General features: G+C 38.4%; 1 protein-coding gene across 1 annotated transcript; it reads right to left on the bottom strand.

The window, feature by feature from the left end:
• Positions 1 to 737: 737 nt before the first annotated feature.
• OSGIN1 (oxidative stress induced growth inhibitor 1) lies at positions 738 to 17120 on the bottom strand. The gene is made up of 6 exons (XM_075188889.1): positions 17014 to 17120; positions 9788 to 9883; positions 8582 to 8718; positions 6787 to 6978; positions 4999 to 5090; positions 738 to 3468 (listed from the first exon to the last, which is right to left on the bottom strand). The coding sequence occupies exons 2-6, from the start codon at positions 9849 to 9851 to the stop codon at positions 2493 to 2495; spliced, it is 1461 nt and encodes a 486-aa protein (XP_075044990.1). The 5' UTR covers positions 9852 to 9883; positions 17014 to 17120; the 3' UTR covers positions 738 to 2492.
• Between the last annotated feature and the right edge of the window lie 1425 nt (positions 17121 to 18545).

The following is an 18545-nucleotide window of genomic DNA, read 5'->3' on the forward strand; positions in this document are numbered from 1 at the left end:
ATGCTCAGTACCAGCTAAATGATCATTTTTAGCCTATAGAGCTTTGTGATGTAAGGAGAAATTACTAATAAATGCTCCTCTAATGATCACCTTGAAGGTGTCTCAACATCTGACTGGTGAACCAATGTAACAGTATGGAAATGGCTGGAGCACTATCTAGAATTGGGCAGTTCAGCTACTTAACCTCCAATTGCTTTGTAGTAAAGGCAGTACAGATTGTTAACAGGAGAGGGGTTTAACATGACAATACACTAGGAAGACAATATATCTCCCGTATACTAGAAGGTAAATCAGGGGTAGCTAATTATCTCTGGTAGAATATTTGTGGGTTTGGGAGGAGCCAGTAGTACTTTGAAAAGGGGAAGGGGGCGCTGGAGAGCAGACTGTGTGCAGCTCCTAAAAATCAACTACAGTTTATTAAGAAACATAACCCTGAAATGAATACGTCATGGAATACAATCTGGTCCTATGTACATTAGGCAATAATGTATAATTAGTTTAGTAATTAAAAAAATGGAAGGGTCATGTTTTCTTCTAATATGTGTTTTAACAAAAAATAATAAACATATAGATTTCTCCAACTAGTTACACAAGCCATTTTGATATATTACTAATAATTATTTTTTTTCCCCACATAAAATGAAACAAAAATGTGTAGTACAGTTTTTATTATTATTTTGTTCAGCATATGAAACAGTTGTAATATTTAGTAAAAATGTTTATTTACAAATATAAAAAATATATAATAAAATATTAATGCAGGCGTTTTAGTAATTTAAATAGAAAAATACAAAACATTAAAAAGGAATATGTCAAAATCATATATAACAATATTTTAGTCGTTTCACATTTTTATATAGGATGTAGGTAAAAAAAAGACAAACATTCACCCATTGAATCCAGCAGTTCGTTGAGATTAGTTTTAGGCATCATTCTGATTTGTAGGTAAAGTTTAATTTCCTCTTTCCCATATATTTCTGTATCTGCAAAAAGTACCTATTAACAGGAATATAATTCAACCAAGGATCACTAAAACTAAACTAAAAGTTGTTTTATAGTACTGAGGTGCTAATAAAATTCACAAATGCATATGCATAAGTTTGATAAACTCATGAGGCGTAAGGCCCTGATGCTGAGCTGGTCTTACATCAGTTTAACTCATGTAAACAGGGCAATTTTGCACTGCGCTTGTTGACAAGGAGAACGGACGCATAAGTGCCAAGGAAAACCTGCCCATATCTGCACTTTGGAGAAGTGGTACTGGAAGGGGGGAGGGGCGAGCAAACTCAGACCGGGTACAGTAAGAGTGTTTCCGCAAATGTGACTCATGCAGACCTGCAGAAATACGCATATATAGGCCTGTTAGGAGGTGTACCTTTTGCACCTGCTAGAGGGCAGGCACAAGTGCATACTTAGGGTGATGATTTGGGTTAAACCAGTTGTATATGCTGCCGATGTGGAGTAAAGACGCATCTGGTGATGTGTACTGCTCTTCATTTGGCATAGTTGTCTACTCTCCTGGAATGTCCGGGAGACTCCCGAAGTTTTGGGAGTTCTCCCGGACTCCCGGGAGAGCAGGACAACATCCCGTGTCCAGCTCACCTCGATTGTGAAGTGGTTGGGGGCGGGGCTAAACGCGTCATCCTGGCCCGCCCCCACCCACCGATAGTGCTGAAATGGGCAAAGATTAAGAGGGGACGTGGCCTAACTAAGCAATTCACGTGGTCGCGCCCCCAAGATGGAGCCCCCTCCCGGACAGCTGGCTGCAAAAGTTGGTAAGTATGGCATATGGGCAAAAATGCACTTTTTTTAAGAGTCGCTTATGCCCATTTTACATCAAACTCTGCATCAGCCTTTAAATGTCTTCAGGTTAAGGTTGTAAAACCTGGCCCCTCTTTCATGGCTGATAACTTGCATTGCGCTGCATAGAAAAACGTCAATACAATGTGAAACATCTCACGTTGTGTTAAAATTGTAATGCATTTATGTATCTGTGAATGTCACAAGATACCTTTTCATATTAAATAGACCAACATTTAATGCTCAGTGCTCATACATGGGAAGATAAACAAATTAATACCTTTCCTTTTGTCTAGCAAACGTAATAGATTAAAACACATTTAAATATATTTTGGTTTAAAAGATTATTTATGTAGTCTGTATGTGTATTAATGCAGACATTTAAATATAACCCTTTTCATAAAATAATTTCACGATTCTGAAGTAATAGCTTTGCATATGGTAACGCTAACCGATCCACACTTTTTTAAAGTGTGGATTTATTTTTCAGGAGTACAAATGTGTACAAACAATAGCTTATATATAATGCAAACAGTTTTCAGAAAAATAGTATCTATCTCTGAGGTGGAATGATGTAAATAAAAGTTTGGGCCATTGTCAAGTTGGCAAAGTTATTCCATTTATGTCTGTTTCATGAATAAATGTCTGTGATGTAGCTCTCGACTGATAGTGGAATGTGGTATCTCACACCATTAAGGAGGCTTCTCCTGAGATTTTAGCAGAGAGCTTGCAACAGCCAATGCTCCTCCTTGAACAAAGCGCACAAAATAGTCACCAGCCAGAGGTCCTACTGCATATAGTCCTTTTTCCTGAATGCACTCGTAAGTGAATGGATCAATATCAAGGGGGTTTCTTCTGGAGCTTACAGGATGTTCACTGTCTACAGTTAGGTTTGTCCCACTTTTGGGTAGAAAAGACAAATTGGGGTTGGAGCCAATTAAAATCAGGACCATGGAGACATTGAAAGCATGATGTTGACCATTCTTGTCTCTGAAGATACACTTCTTATTGTCATTGAAACGAACCGCACGGTGCTCAGGAAAGCTTATGTAGCCCTTGTAGGGTCCTCCTTGAAAGACGGATTGCTCCTTCATCATTTGATGCACTTTATGGTACTCTGGGTACATGACCTTTGGCAACTGATTAAAGATAAGTGCTGGATCATTGACGAGTCTTCTAAATGCATGAATTACAGGGATGTTGTAGTGATGAGCCAGCAGAATGGCATCTGCAGCAGACAATCCTGCCCCAACGATTAGAACTGGATCTGAGTCTTGATGAACCCTTTTTGCTTTCACTGCCTCCTCAAGAGCAGAAATCTGGTGTGACACAAATGGAAGGTCTTCTCCTTGGATGCCCAACCATGACGGGCTATCATAAGTTCCAGTAGCCAGGACCACGTTCTCTGCATAGAGGCAGAAATTTTTCTTGGACCCAGAGTCATTTTGGATAAATCCACTCACTTTAAACATTCTCTTCTCTTGTGTGTTCTCTTCTTTACAGTCAGAATGACACCAGATGATCTCATTCCCAAATTTTTCGTTCATTTTTACAACAGAGGTGACAACTACACCAGACACAAAATTGTCCTCAAGTCCTTTGTTCTTTACGTAGTACTGGTAATAATTCAGGATGTCACCAGCAGTAGACCTATCATTTCTAAGGTTCCTAAAATATAGCAGAAATAACATGGTTAATTAGTAAGATAACTACTACCAGCTTCTCAAAAATGGTGGAGGTCCTGTGCATTGGGCAACCGTCACTCTGCTAGTTGGGGGGGAGCGAGTTTTATTACAACACTATCCCTGTCACATGCAGCTCTACACTACCAATCACATGAGTGGACAGGGCACTGCCCCTCGAGAGAGTCAAATGAACCTTGCAAGTGACCAGAAGATACAAATGCAGATCCCAGTGGATCCCTCATTACAGATGTATCTAAGTAAGCATTCTGAATCCTAGGAGTAATCAATGAAATCTGGGTCATACACATTCCACTTGTGCTTCTGAAGGTGGGTTGACTAATGTTTTCTAGAATTTTAAAATTATGCTTTGAGATTATACTTTTTTGCATAAGGAACCTTGAAATTAAATCAGTAGACAATTATGTTTGTAGATTTTCATTGCTGAAACATTAAACCTGTTTAGTTTACTTTCTTGCAGGAATAAACAGAAAAATCATTGGACAACATCAGTTTAATGTTGTATAACTGTACCAAAATATAACCCATGACTTTGAAATATCTATCAGATTTGAGCACTGCTTGGAATGAGAATTTAAAAAAAAAGCCATTGTTTCTAGTGTGGAAGCATGGCTATACATGGATGGGGGTTTCCGAGTGCCTGGAAACCCCCCCCCCCCCCCCCAGCCTGGGGCCTTGTATGCTTAACTCATCTTAGGACACGAGCACCAGCCACAAGTAGTGAAAGCAGCAAGAACAGGTAAGAGAGAGCAGGACAGTCTGTCAACTGTTCTGACTTTGTCCTGACTGTAGGGACAGTTGGAGGTATGTCCCGCTTCACACGGCTCTGCTCGAAAAGGGTGAGCTGTGTGCACCTAACAGTAGTGCACACAGCATTGACTGTGTATATTATGGGGATAGGAAGTGTCTAAAATTATAGCCACGCCCCCATGAATGCTTGTCATGCCCACTGTCGGTGTAGCGTGGAAACCCCTCTCTACAAATCCTGCGTTTGCCCCTGCTATAGAAGCCAAAACAAATCCATCGCGATTTCTGAAAATAGGAGATGGTCTAATGCCGAAGTTATTCAGAGTTATTTGTGTTCCTTGAATGCTTAACTGCACAAAAAAGCTCTCTCACTGGTAGGACCCATAATGTCTGAAAATATTACTATAGCAATACTTCTATAGGTAGCTGTGCATGCCATTAACTTACACATCATGAGAATGCAGGTTATCCGCAGTATAAATAACTAAAAGAAACAGAGGTATTTAATATTAATTGATTTCTATATGGTCATGGGTACTATTGAAATTTTGGTGTACTTGACACAGGAATAGCATTTTTGAAACTTCCACAAGTCTCTAATATAAAATATCATTGCCTCATAAAACCAATACACAAGGGATTTAATCCTCACATAGGGCACCAAACATAGACATTGTCATAGACTTCCTAAAGGTAAGCTTATATTATTAGTAAGCTTATAGTGATTCCTGTAATTTTGGCTTCCTACCTTCTTTTCATCCTCATCCAGTCTTTAAAAGATAAATCTGGGAGGCCCATCCAATCTCCACGACTAAGAGTTATCATCGACTCCTCAATGGCCTGAAATACAAATATTAATAAAATTGGTCACTAAGACACTTTTCACATTGTTACAATCAAACTGTGATATATGTGTATTACAGCAGTTTGGTTATTAACACAATATGAATTATACCTATTTTATACCTATATATTTGTGACAAGCAGATGCCCTCAATAGGCGAGTTTAAACCCACTGTGAAAGTTCATTGCAAGAACTTTATGGATCTCATGCACAAACTGGTCAGTAATAATTGTCCTAGACTAGGACTTTGGGAAAATGGAGGAGTCAGGTAGACAAGTGGTGGTATATGTACTAGAGTAAAACTTGCTCTATCTACACCATTCATATTGGGACAGAAGAGCAGTAGTAAACATGGAGAGATCCAAGATCGGGGATTAAAATTAACGCGCTGACAGTGGAAATTGAATCAGGATCCTGTTTTTTATGTTGACGTCACAGTCACGTGGAAGCAATGATTGCTTCGCCAGTTTTCCTCTAGTTAAAATACTGTATGTGCCAGAGTACATTTTCCAAATGTCCCTGGTAGTTTGCATTGACCTATACATACTTAAGACTGAAGGGAATAAGAACTGAGGGATAAAATAAGCCTGAAGGCAATTTAAAAGCTGAGGCTTTATCTTCAAACTGGGTTATTCTCTCGGGTTAATAGTTAACTATGGAGAACGTCCATCTGTTATCATAGGAAAGGGGTAGACAGGGACTATAAATTGGATGGGATGAGAATTAAGCAGTCTCTGCAGTCTGGACGTTGCCCACCGACCCTCCCTGGTTGACGGTACTTGGTAGCATGGATACAGGGCTGGATACTTATCATGTTGTTGCTCAGTTAATGGCATGCTGGCACTTCTGCTGCTGATCCTGGATGGAGATTTGCTGTAAAATGCAGTACTGTCAACGGCCAGTGGTTGGGCCACACAGTAGTGGACACGCTGAACCCGCCTCTCTTAGAGTGAATTGACTATAGTCTCAGTACGGGTACCGCCCCTGTGGTTGCTTTCCGTATAGTCTAGAGGACGGGTGGGTTCTGTAAGCCTGGGATGTGGTGTCCCGCTAAGGTAGATATGTGCCCCCAGGATGTGATTGGTTGTCCCCCACTTGAACCCGGGATTTGATTGATTGTCCCCCAGTTAATGAGATCCCATGGTTAATGCTGAGACAGTCGGGCTTTGCCTGGCGGACGTCAGACTGACTGCTCTCTTCTCCACCACCATATTTAAATAAACTATTTAAATTTGCCACACTCAGGTCTAGTGTCAGTTATTTAAGGTTATAGTTGAGTAAGATTAAGAGGGTAAAGGATATCAGCCACTGAACCTTTTATTAATGTAGATAGTTGATATAAAGTAGATTGCTCGGTGGAGGCAGCCATTTTGTAGACTGAACCAATATTTAACCACACTGTGCCTTATGACTGTGATGTCACTGTGATGTCACTAGTTCCTAGAGTATTGATAGGTTGAATACTGGTTTTGCTCACAAAATGGCTGCCATACTGTGAGCTGCTGATGGATGCCACTTAAATATTGGAAATTAATATATATCTGTGCCTGTTTATAGGGTACACCATTACCCGATGCTGCTTAAGTGATTCTGTCATTTAAATAGTGGTGGCTGTACAGTGGTTGTCTGTATATATTTTTTATCTGTGGTTTCTACAGCCCACATTATTTTTTGTCTGTGAAAGATACGTACACTCCACGCGCCCCCTGTTGGGCCTCTTCCCAGCACCAAGTGAGGAATGGCTCTGTCGGGCCTTAGAGTCCAGCTCAATACAGAATCCACATCTCCCAGAAAGTCAGTGTCTGGCTTTAGCAGCGTATCAAACAAAAGAGCAGCTGGGCTGTTGGAACGACCCTCCAAACCCTCAGACAGGTACTCCAGATCCTATAAAGGTAAACGCAAACATGATACACTCATCTACAAACACACAGGCTAAATGTAATCCATGTGTTAAACTGAGGAGTCATCACTGAAGCTTTCCTCCCGTATTGTCCTGTTCTGCAAAAACTAGGGGGTAAATTTATCAAGCTGTGTTAACAAGTGGAGGTGTTGCCTATAGCAACCAATCAGATTCTAGTTATCATTTATTTACTACATTCTACAAAATGACAGCTAGAATCTGATTGGCTGCTATAGGTAACATCTCCACTTTTTCAAACCCGTAGCTTGAAAAATTTACCCCTAGGTCACTACAATGGCTAAAGCTGAGCTCGCTTGAAGTAGGTTTAAGACTTGTTCATACATGTGTATTTTTTGCTTATGATGAAGTTATGTATTGTTGCATTGCTCACACACCAGTTTGGACCAATTTGCCCCTGTGTGGGCTCCCTATGCGCACCCACATAGGGGTCATTTGCCTTAAACAAAAATCCTGTTTAGAACCTGTTTGTACCGGGAGAGTGCTAGAGTGTAACTGACTTTTCACAAGCTAGATACTGTGGTGATAATTCCAGTACTGTATTTCCTTTCACTTTAAACTCAGTGCAGCTCTAACAAGTTTGCTGATAGCTATCAAAAAAAAAAAGCAGAACTAGATTTTACATGTGACTCAAATTTAACAGAATTGTGTGACCGCTAAGACTTCTATGCAAACACATAAGCTCCCTAGGCAAATGCCTATATGTATTAGAGACATGCAGGCTCACTATATATAAAATAATTAGTTTTTTTGCTTAACGAATGTGGTTTTATGTCAGAGGGGACTTCTATTATATGATTTTTAACATTATATATCTGAAACGTTAGGTTTTCACAGTGAGGTTTTAGATGCTGGTTAGAAGGTAGGAGGTTGGGAGCATTCCTAATTTTACCCTCTAAGTTAATAGGAGAGTTGGCACATATAACATTTGTCTTGTGAGATACATTGCACATATGTGATGGCATAAATTTTGAGGATAGGTGTGATATAAGATTCAAAACCTTGCCAGGCTTTGACAGACAGTAGGAAAACCTCTACCACTGTCCTCATAACATAACTATTCTTAATAAAAGGCACATTTATAATATAATATATATATATTATACTATAAGTTTAGCATTAAAGTGCAGGGTGTGCTTTAAGCTGAACCAGACAAAGCACCAGTCTAACCCATAATTGACAACATTGGCAATTAGTTCTCCGGAAGATGGGGGAGGTAGGTGTGTTGGGGGCAGGGCCAGGCGGGTAGCGTCACTTGGCCCTGCCTCATTAACACCAATCAATTGTTTGGACCAATTACAGCAGGGGGCAGGGCCATGATGACGGCGTGATTTGTGTCATAAGCCCCGCCCCCTATGATTGAGCTGTTTGGTAATCGGGAGGTTTGCCTACTCTCCCGGGAGTGCGGAAGGACTCCCAGGAATTCGGTGGAGTCTCCCGGACATTCCGTGAGAGTAGGCAACAATGGTCTAACCACTAGTATTAATTATTACACTTGTTGTAGATTATTTCTCAGATGTTGCAATGGGTTTGCCATTGCTTGTATAACATAAACAGGTAACTACTTGCCTGTTGTGTGATAGGAATGTCGGGGAATTCTTCCAGCTTCCTTTGCAATAAAGGGTTTGGATGTACAGCTCCTTCTTTGACAAATGGAGTATAACCGGACAACAGGTATGATAGACAGATCCCTGAAGGACCATTGCCTGGAAGAAGAAGATCATTCATAAATTAGTCTTGAATGTTGATGTCATATATTTAAAATCAAAGGACCTCTAAGTCCTAACATTTAAATATCCAGATACAAACAGTGACTATAAAATATATTGTTCTGCATTAACCTAAAGTCAAATACAACTCTGTTAAAAGTAAAGTATTATCTTACACAGCTAAAACACCATCCACATCTTTAGTGTCTTAATATGATACAGGAGAAAAGCTGAGAATGCAGTCTGCTAATCTGCTGTGATATCACTGACCCTCACCTTGTGGGTGAATTGACCAATCCACACAATACATTTATGTAGATCAAGCCTGCAAGCCTGTCAGTTACTCTTTTTCTGTAGGTTTAGAGCAGAGCCTCCCTCCTAAAACTCGTGATTGGTAACTGTGAACCTTTATATATTAATTTTGCAATGACGAATTAAAGCTCTCAGAAGTTCGACAACCCCGATATATTGAGGGTTTGACGACAGTGGTGTACCTTAATTTTATTTAACAATTTTTATTTAAAAAAAATATTCTTTTTTTCAACACAGCTTTGCTTATTTGTGATATAAAGTCATAATTTTGCAAGCAACACGTGCTTGGAAACAAGTTCAGTCGCTTCAAACCAGCGATATTTAATAATTAGTACCCTGACATATATTGGTGGTATATTTTTATGTCTTTGGTACTATAAGAGCTTTTACCTACTCTGTGGGAATATGTTAGAACTTAATGGGCTTTTGTTCTCAGTCACAGAGATCCTATTAAATACAGGATAATAAAGTGTTGCTCTCCTATATAGAACATGCTTCTCCAACTGACTGGCACTGACATCAACATGCATGGGCAGGGTCCATTTACGTAATGTAATACAAGATGTAGCTTGTTTTTGTGTGTTTATGAAGCAGAGATCATGGTAAGCAGGCCAACATGTAAGTCACTGGTTAAATGGACCAAGGACCTATGACACATATGCGATCACAAATCCAGACATGCTTAACTAATGACATGGTGATGGTTTGTGTGAAACATAAGACCTTTCTGCATTAATCAGCAAGACAGACGTACCTATGATAACAACTGGAAGGGGGGATCTCCTATTTGTAGTATATTCTTCTAATCGCCTAGACATCTTGATCTCCTAGTAGAATCCAATTAAAGTTTCTGGAATAAAATAAAAAGTTTCAATTATTTATGTACAGGATTTCAGGTACTTGGGTCAAAATGTATGTACAAAACCAAAAACGTCACCCCATTAATATAATGTGTGAGGTCACCTGATTTAAATGATTGTATTCTTCAGTAAAGTTGACTCTTTTTTTTTAATGAATGAAAAATCCCAACATTAATGTGTATGAGCAATTATAATGGTGTAATGATTTCCAAAATACTACAGTACTCTCCCTCATTATTAAAAACAAATCAAAAAGGTGCAAAGGTGTTGAGCTACTTGTTGGGTGTAAGATCATGTTTTTGGAACAGAATCTATGATGATAATGGGTGGGTATAGCCCGAATCTTTGTACAATTAGGGCTGGAATCTATCCTGCATCTTTAAATGTCCCCCGGCTTCTCCGTATAATGAATGAAGGGGAACTGGCTTGTTATGGGTTTACTGGCTGGCAATGAGTGAAAGGATTTTGTGCCCTGAGATTTGGGTGTGTTTTAATCTCTCATCACTCAGACATTTAGTCCTGCCTGTCAGTGTACCAGTTTGTCAAGACTCTGCCAACTCGCTTCAGAACGACTATGAGAATATGACAGTAAGAGTAGTAGTAGTGCTTTGTTAATACACAGCTACAATATCAATCACTGGTTCTCCTTAATTCAATGCCAAGGATCTGCAAATAAATAGGTCCTATGCAGTCCTTTATAGAATAATAATAATAATAATTATAATAGTAACAATAAGAGATACAAAATAAATAAAGTCCTATACAGTATATTAATAATAATTAGACCTATAGAATCAGAACAGATGGTAAGAATGGGTCAATACTGAAAAATAGGGACACTAACAGGAAGAAATCTTGAAACCTGAGACTGACCTTGGAAAATTAGAGACAGTCGGCAACCATGAAATATGCCATCAACAAAAGCACAGTAAAGCTATTTTTTCCTGAATGCTTCATCTAAATGGTGGTGTCACTATTTACTCTGCTGTTATTTAAGTAGTGTACACATTCTATGCAAGAAAGTAGGAACGTGTTCTGTATACTTCAGATAAACCTCAGAAAAGCTCTGTTACTACAACAGTCATGTAAATCTAGTATATTTAGGTGCATAGTATCAAATCATCTCTTAAAAGCTTAAAACATTGCAAAACGATATATATATATATATATATATATATATATATACACACACACACACACACACACATATATATATATATATATATATATATATATATATATATATAAATATATATATATATATATATATATATATATATATATTAGAATAAGCCATGTTTCGGTATAATCTCTCTTTATTTAATGTGAAAGTCATACTATGTTCTTCTCCTATCCAATCATTGGGTCTGGGGTGTTACAATGAATGGGACCACAGATAAGAGCTACAGCATACCCCACCCAGCTTGTCTTACAGTTCTGTTCCTTATCTTTTAGTGGACTCCAATGTACTTACTACATAATATGGGCATTTGCAACCATTTCTAGGAAATTGCATCACAAACCTTAAAAAGGCACAAATTAAACCAGTCTTATAGCATAAGAACGCAATTGTCGGTTGGGCTATATGGTATCTTTATTATTAGATTTTTTCTAGAGCTTCGGGTAATAATTGCCATTTAAGGTAAAATACAATTACGTTAAATGTGGAGCAGCATCTCTAACATTCCTAAACAGAAATATGAACATTGGTATCTTTACAATAAAAGTTCTCTGATATAGCACAGGATGCCTGAAAGTGTTGTATGGGGTTTAGCTTACTATCCTCTGTGCTTTTTCATTTTAGGCTTCTTGTGGGCAGCTACCGATAGCAGAACTGGTAACCTGGGCATCCCTGCCCATGTGCCTGCCCCAGAGCAGGCTCAGAAATACAGATCGGTGATCTTGGAGCTGATGGACCTTCATCACTCCCCCCCACAAAAAAAAATTGGTACAGGGCCTGATGATGCAGCGTTATGCCCCTGTCTCCTACCATCTCTTAATATAGGCAACAAGTCTCATAAGTAATAAATGCCCATAAAAGCCGACTTGGCTTTGCCTTGATGGCAAACCTACAAGAGCCCACGGGTGTGTTTTTATGAAAGCTTCCCACACTACCAGTCTATTGCCAACTATATTAAATAACGAGTGAGGCTGTAAGAAGTATCTACTTTGCCAAATCCCTCAGGACAGATAAATTATATTGTTACCAAAGTACTAATTCTACACTACTTGAAAAACAATGGTTGTGATGTAACATGCAGACGTTGTTGCCACAAGCAATGTTTAACCCTGTCTGTGCCGTAGAGTCTAGGCTCAGAAGCCCCGTGATACAAGTGTATTTAAATGTTTAAGCACCAACAGTAGCGTTACAGCAGTCCGTCCCCTATGTGCCATTATATGGAACTATGTTCAATTCTAGAAATCGACTGTCTGGTACTGTAAGGAATGATGTCATTTAAGAAAATCAATTGTTTATTATTTAGATATAGTATTTCTGATAAGGTTGAGTCAATGTGCAATGAAGAGACAGTTGCATTTGTCATACACACCTCTCCCGCCTTTCCCCTTTGACCATAGAGCGGACAAATTAATGTTTGACTAGGAAAAGAGGAATTGTTGTAACACTTTTCGCAATGTTCAATACAGTAACATTCTGTGATGAACTTTGGATGCCTGACTGCAATATCACCCTATTGTAACTGAAAGTCCTCACCTGAACATTCCATAACGGATTCAGTAATAAATGACTGTACTGGAATATTCCTAACCCTCATCTTGTCACCTATTAGATTAGTATGTTTCAGCGTTCCAATATCTATTCAGAGATCTTGGGTATTACATTCTTCTAGCCTATCTTGATCTTGATTCCTCAAGTTTAATGGAACATATCAGAATGTACTCTTTAAAACAATTCATGGCCATTCCTCGCTAGATCATTACAGCATGTACACAATGAGGCTCTTGTTGATCTAGAACACTAAAGGTAATTTATGAACATGCAAAAATGCATCAGATATCAGTTTTCTTCCATTGTGTGTCTATTTTGTATCTGGTAACTTATAGATCTTTGAGTACTTTAGAGTGCAAGCCCATCAGCATGCACCGGTGCTTGCTAAAGGTTTACAAGCACCAATCTTTGGGAATGACTACGTTACAAATATGCCTGGGGTCCAGTGAGCACAATCAATAACAGTGATCCCTCACCCACTAGGAAGACTATGCTTATGTGTGCGATTGTTTAATTACATCATGCATTATCACAATAACAAGTCAGAAAAGTGTAAACTCACTATTACAAAGGCAATAATGACTTATCATATGACTATCCAGAGCTATGACATCATAACTGTTGCTGTCTTGTTTAGCAGTTTGTTATTAAAGGTGCAAACTCTACATTGCTTTCCAGAGATACCAGATATCAGTATAATGTCATTATACTCCCCTGCATCTGTAAGCTTGAGGTATACTGATTATTTTAATTAATCATTAATGGACACACAGATATATACAGCCACACCCAGTCACGTGACTGTTCTTGCACATGTTCCAAAATACAGCAGTGAGATTGTAAATAGAGAGTTTGTGTGCACAAAGTGCATGTACATTAGACATGTACAACCACGCCTGGTCACATGACGCTCCATGTACAGCAGTCAGTTTGTAAATAGAGACTACGTGCAGGTGGTAGCACATCCCTCTGCCAGCTAGTGTATAGGTGCACGTGTAATGCAATTTATGTACATGTGCAGAAAGAGCATGTGCATTATCAGTGTGCAAAAACATTGAGTATATTTGTATCTGTACAAGGCATACAATTGACAATGCCAACTTGCTGTATAATATGCATTATTTATGTCATTTAGAGCTATTTACCATTATATAGTCACATAACTGCTCAGTAGTTGTAAAACTTTATAATATGCATAAATATGTGTGAGTGTGACTAGTCTCTATAAATATGGATTAGTGATGTTGTTACTTTAACATTCATTAAGAATACTTACCGTAATATAAAAATAACCTAATCTATGTATAAAAATACTTTAAGAGGTTTTCCAGAGGACACTAGTTCATCAGCTATTTATATAAACAGGCAGAGTTAATACCCTTTATTTATAGAGTGCCAGAGTGCTACACAGAGCTTTACAGAGAATGTTTAACCATTCACATCAGTCCATGCTCCTACAGTCTAATTTCTCTACAACATAAGAACACTATGGTCATCCTAAAGCAAATTAACCTACTAGCACTGAGAGGCAACAATGCTAACTACTGTGCCACGTAGTGGTCTTTATTTTCATTGGCCAGTGGATACCACACAGCTCTTCTCTGTTCCCTGCATTCAATGGAAACTTTATGCAAAGACAAGGGCAGTAGCCTAGATCAGTGTTGGCTAACCTGTGACACTCCAGGTGTTGTGAAACTACAAGTCCCAGCATACCCTTCCAGCAATAATCTGCTATATATTGGCAAAGCATGCTGGGACTTGTAGTTTCACAACACCTGGAGTGTCACAGGTTAGACAACACTGGCCTAGGGCAAGGAAAACAACTTTGCCTGATAATGTAAAGTCATTACTGAAAACAATGGCAGAAAGACAATGCAGTGCATTAAGAAAAAGTTTGCAGAGAGGTGGACAACCCCCTTTAAGTCACCTTGTCAGTCAATGGCTATAGTAAATACTTCTCCATATACAATAAGAACTACAAATGTGATCCAAAGGAGAATTTTTGGGAAGTTTGCATTATCCTATATGAGAGTTTAATGTATATTAAACATTATAAATGGTCAGATAGAGTATTTATGACTACATGAAACAGGCAGATTTTCTATCCCCTTAACAGAATAACATATAGCCTATCAAAATAGCATAGCAATCCCGAAAAATTATTTTCGGAAGGAAAAAGACAAAGGATAGTTGTTCAAAAGAGGAACTGTGCGTTCTAAGTAGAGACAGATGAGAAGTATGTCATTGGTACACTGTGAGGCTGAAAATGACATTAGTAACAGTGACACTGCAGAATCTTCACTTCAATATAACGCTGGCTGAAGATCTGAGTCAGTTCTTACCTAATGACAGTAAGTGTTATAATTGCAGGTTACTACTGGGAAGAATACTATACAGTCACTTTTACATGGATTAAGGCACACCCACTTCATATTCTTTACATATAACTCACTGTTCCCCTATCTGCTACCCATGTTTCTTTTTAGAAGCATCCTGCAAACCTAGGTTTTTTTAAAAAAAAAGATGAACATTTTATTTTTATGAATTCTCAAGTATAACAATGTACTGCTATCAACATAGCTACCTTACTACTACTGCATCCCTAGAATATCCTATGGCAACAGAGCATGCAGTGTGATCAAGCACCGGACACATGGTGAGACAAATGGGCATTCATCTCTAATCATCATCATCATTTATTTATATAGCGCCACTAATTCCGCAGCGCTGTACAGAGAACCCATTCACATCAGTACCTGCCCCATTGGAGCTTACAGTCTAAATTCCCTAATATACACACACACTCACACACTAGGGTCAATTTTTTGATAGCAGCCAATTAACCTACCAGTATGTTTTGGAGTGTGGGAGGAAACCGGAGCACCCGGAGAAAACCCACGCAAACATACAAACTCCACACAGATAAGGCCATGGTCGGGAATTGAACACATGACCCCAGCACTGTGAGGCAGAAGTGCTAACCACTATAGGCCACTGTGCTGCCCATATGGTGCCATGTGCCCCAACTCAATGTGCTATATCTATACCTGGTTACAATTGGTTAAAAACAACTAGGGATCAGAGATAAAAAATAAGTGCGGCAAAAGTTGTACAATATTACAGGCCAGAGTATGCCAAATACAACAATATATTTTGCAGTATACCTTCATTACATCTGTCTCTATGTATTATACAAAGTATAATATTGTATAACAAATATACACGACTCCTATTTATTACATTGTTTCTCTGTTCTGCAATTGTCTTGTGTTCTTGTATAGCTTTACTTAATATATCTTTATTATGTGTGAAATTACATAATCCTATAATGCTGAATTGTATATAAAATAGAATATATATATATATATATATATATATATATATATATATATATATATATATATATATATTGAAGTTGATTATGCAAACTACTTATCTGAAATCAGGATTATGTATTAACTGTGTCAAATGCTACAACGATCATGCTTGTCTGTTATGTCTCAACATGTTATTATGTCTCCTCTCTATCGTGGTACAGATTTTACTTAGCAATCATAATACTATACAGCTATAAGTTTTGGCAGAAGCTATCTGCAGCTTCTTACTCTGTTCTCATCACAACCTCAAGAATGCATAACTGAGATCTCAACATTCCTGACAAGTGGGATATCCTGTTTTATGCTACATTCTTAGCAGCTACAAGACCAATAGCAGCCTAGAACATTATAGAACGCTAGAGGCTCCAATGGAACACTCGTAGAACTTGATACCAGATTATAGTTCAGGAATTGCTGCTACATGTTCTAGAAGAATGTCTTAGTTATGAAATGTTGCACACTAAGGGCTAGATTTACTAAGCTGCGGGTTTGAGAAAGTGGGGATGTTGCCTATGGCAACCAATCAGATTCTAGTTATCATTTTGTAGAAGGTACTAAATAAATGAAAGCTAGAATCTGATTGGTTGCTATTGGCAACATCCCCACTTTTTCAAACCCGCAGCTTAGTAAATCTAGCCCTAAGTCTAAAATGAATGTGCATCTCCACAAAATGGCTATTGACCCAGAAAAAATAAATAAATATATATATTGTCTAATAATTAAGATTTATTTAGCAATGCAGTGTACAAACAGCAAAGTGTGCTGTAGCCATAGCAACCCATCATAGATTGGCTTTGAGTAATCTATCAGAAGTTAGCTAAGCAAAAGCATTAGTTGCTCTGTGTTAAATCACTCTAGTGCAATTTGGTTCCATTACTAACATGTACCAGAACACATTAAAAAGAAGTTTCACATCTTAAAAGTTTCACAACATCCACTGTATACAGTATAGAAAAAGACAGGAAAGAATATGTTTTATTAATTATCTGCTTGGGATCTTATGCCAGCGTCTTACCAATATTGGACAGGATTCTGGTGACAGGGCTGAAGGAGGCAGATCTGTGTTCCTAATGATTGCTGAGTTCTATCCATGGACAGTAAAGCTGTCTTGTCAGTTATATATAGCTGGTAGCAAGTAGTCGCCTGTGGGAGGTGGAGTTGGGAATTGAAAGGGGCGTCCTGCAAATTTTATCCGATAAGCATGAGTCAGCATGGTTAATGTTACAGAGCTTATGAATGGAGTCAGGGCAGTGACATAACCAAATTGCCAGAGAAGGAGAGGCTTAGATACAGACAGCTCAGAGGCAGAGGGAGAAGTCTGCTTAACACAGAGAACAATGTGGGAAAGAAGAGGCAGGAAATGGAGAAATAATAGGAGGAGGAGAGGGTCCTTTGCAGAAGGGAGTGCAAAACTTCCATAGACATGTTTCTTATTTAAAGGGTGTTTTTAGAGAACTTTGCAGAACAGCACAAAACGTTGTATAGTTCAGCAAAGTAGAAGTGTTACAACAGTTCATACGGCAAGTAGGAAAAGTAGGAGTTATTTTAGGAAGTGATACTTCACACATAGAATTGTAGATATTGAGACACATAACAGAAGTGACAGTAATTCTGTAAAAGAGGATTTAGGAAAGCTTGCAATGAAAAATCTTAGAGTCTTTCTGATAATATGTTAGAATTGATAAATAAAATTGTCTGCTTAAAAATAAAATTTAAAGCTTCACCAGGGGACTCGCTACTGCTCAGCCAATCATGAAATCATCTCCACTTTTTTGTTTTGTTTATTGTATTCTATTGTTTTTTAACAGTGCAAACAGCAACAGAGAAAAAATTAAGCAAAATGTTCAATATTTTCTTACAGCATGAAAACATCAAGAATGTCATCACCAAGTAGAGGCACCGTGTCACCAGCTTGTGGTTTTCTATGTTTTGGGTGTAGAGGAATTCCTGACCAGATTATGGTGTAAAACAGCAAGTTAACATCGTGGATATGAGCCATAATGTTCAGACATTAAGAGCCTCATTTAGAGTCTGACGCAAGTCCTTTTGTTCAGCGCAAAAAACACTTTTGGACAAAAATCCATCTCAGTTTGTACTCCGACTGAGACGGATTATTTCCCGTTGCACCTCTCTGTGTTTAGAGAGGTGGAACGGGGAACGTAGTGGGCGAGCCCAGCAATGTAAAGGCGTTTTCACGCTCTTTACATGCTATTTTGAGTTGAAAGCAACCGCAAATAGGTTTCTAGGAGACATATCTTTTGCTGGTGCTTTTAGCTGGTGCAAGAGACCTTGGTGTATTCAAAAATTAAGTAAAAATTAATTGAAAAAAAAAAAAAGAAAGTGTGCACCCTCTCCCAAACAGCATAACTAACACTTGTGCAGTTTGGAGGGGGGGATATTTTTTTTTTATTTTTTATTTCATTATCTGCATTATAGGGGCCTGTGCAGGATACACTTGCACACCAGCCCATAAGCAGATAAAGAGGCGTGTTTGTGCAATTTGCACAGTATTCTAAGTAGGGATGAGCGCACTCGGATTTATGAAAT

This window comes from Mixophyes fleayi, chromosome 10 (assembly GCF_038048845.1).
Source record: "Mixophyes fleayi isolate aMixFle1 chromosome 10, aMixFle1.hap1, whole genome shotgun sequence".
Lineage (NCBI taxonomy): Eukaryota > Metazoa > Chordata > Amphibia > Anura > Limnodynastidae > Mixophyes > Mixophyes fleayi.

Coding starts and splice junctions, on each gene's coding strand:
- OSGIN1 (XM_075188889.1), bottom strand. CDS start 9,851: ATGTCTAGGCGATTAGAAGAATATACTACAAATAGGAGATCCCCCCTT. Junction 8,719..9,787: donor CCTTCCAGTTGTTATCATAG/GTACGTCTGTCT, acceptor TTCTTCTTCCAG/GCAATGGTCCTTCAGGGATC. Junction 3,469..4,998: donor TGGATGAGGATGAAAAGAAG/GTAGGAAGCCAA, acceptor GCTATATTTTAG/GAACCTTAGAAATGATAGGT.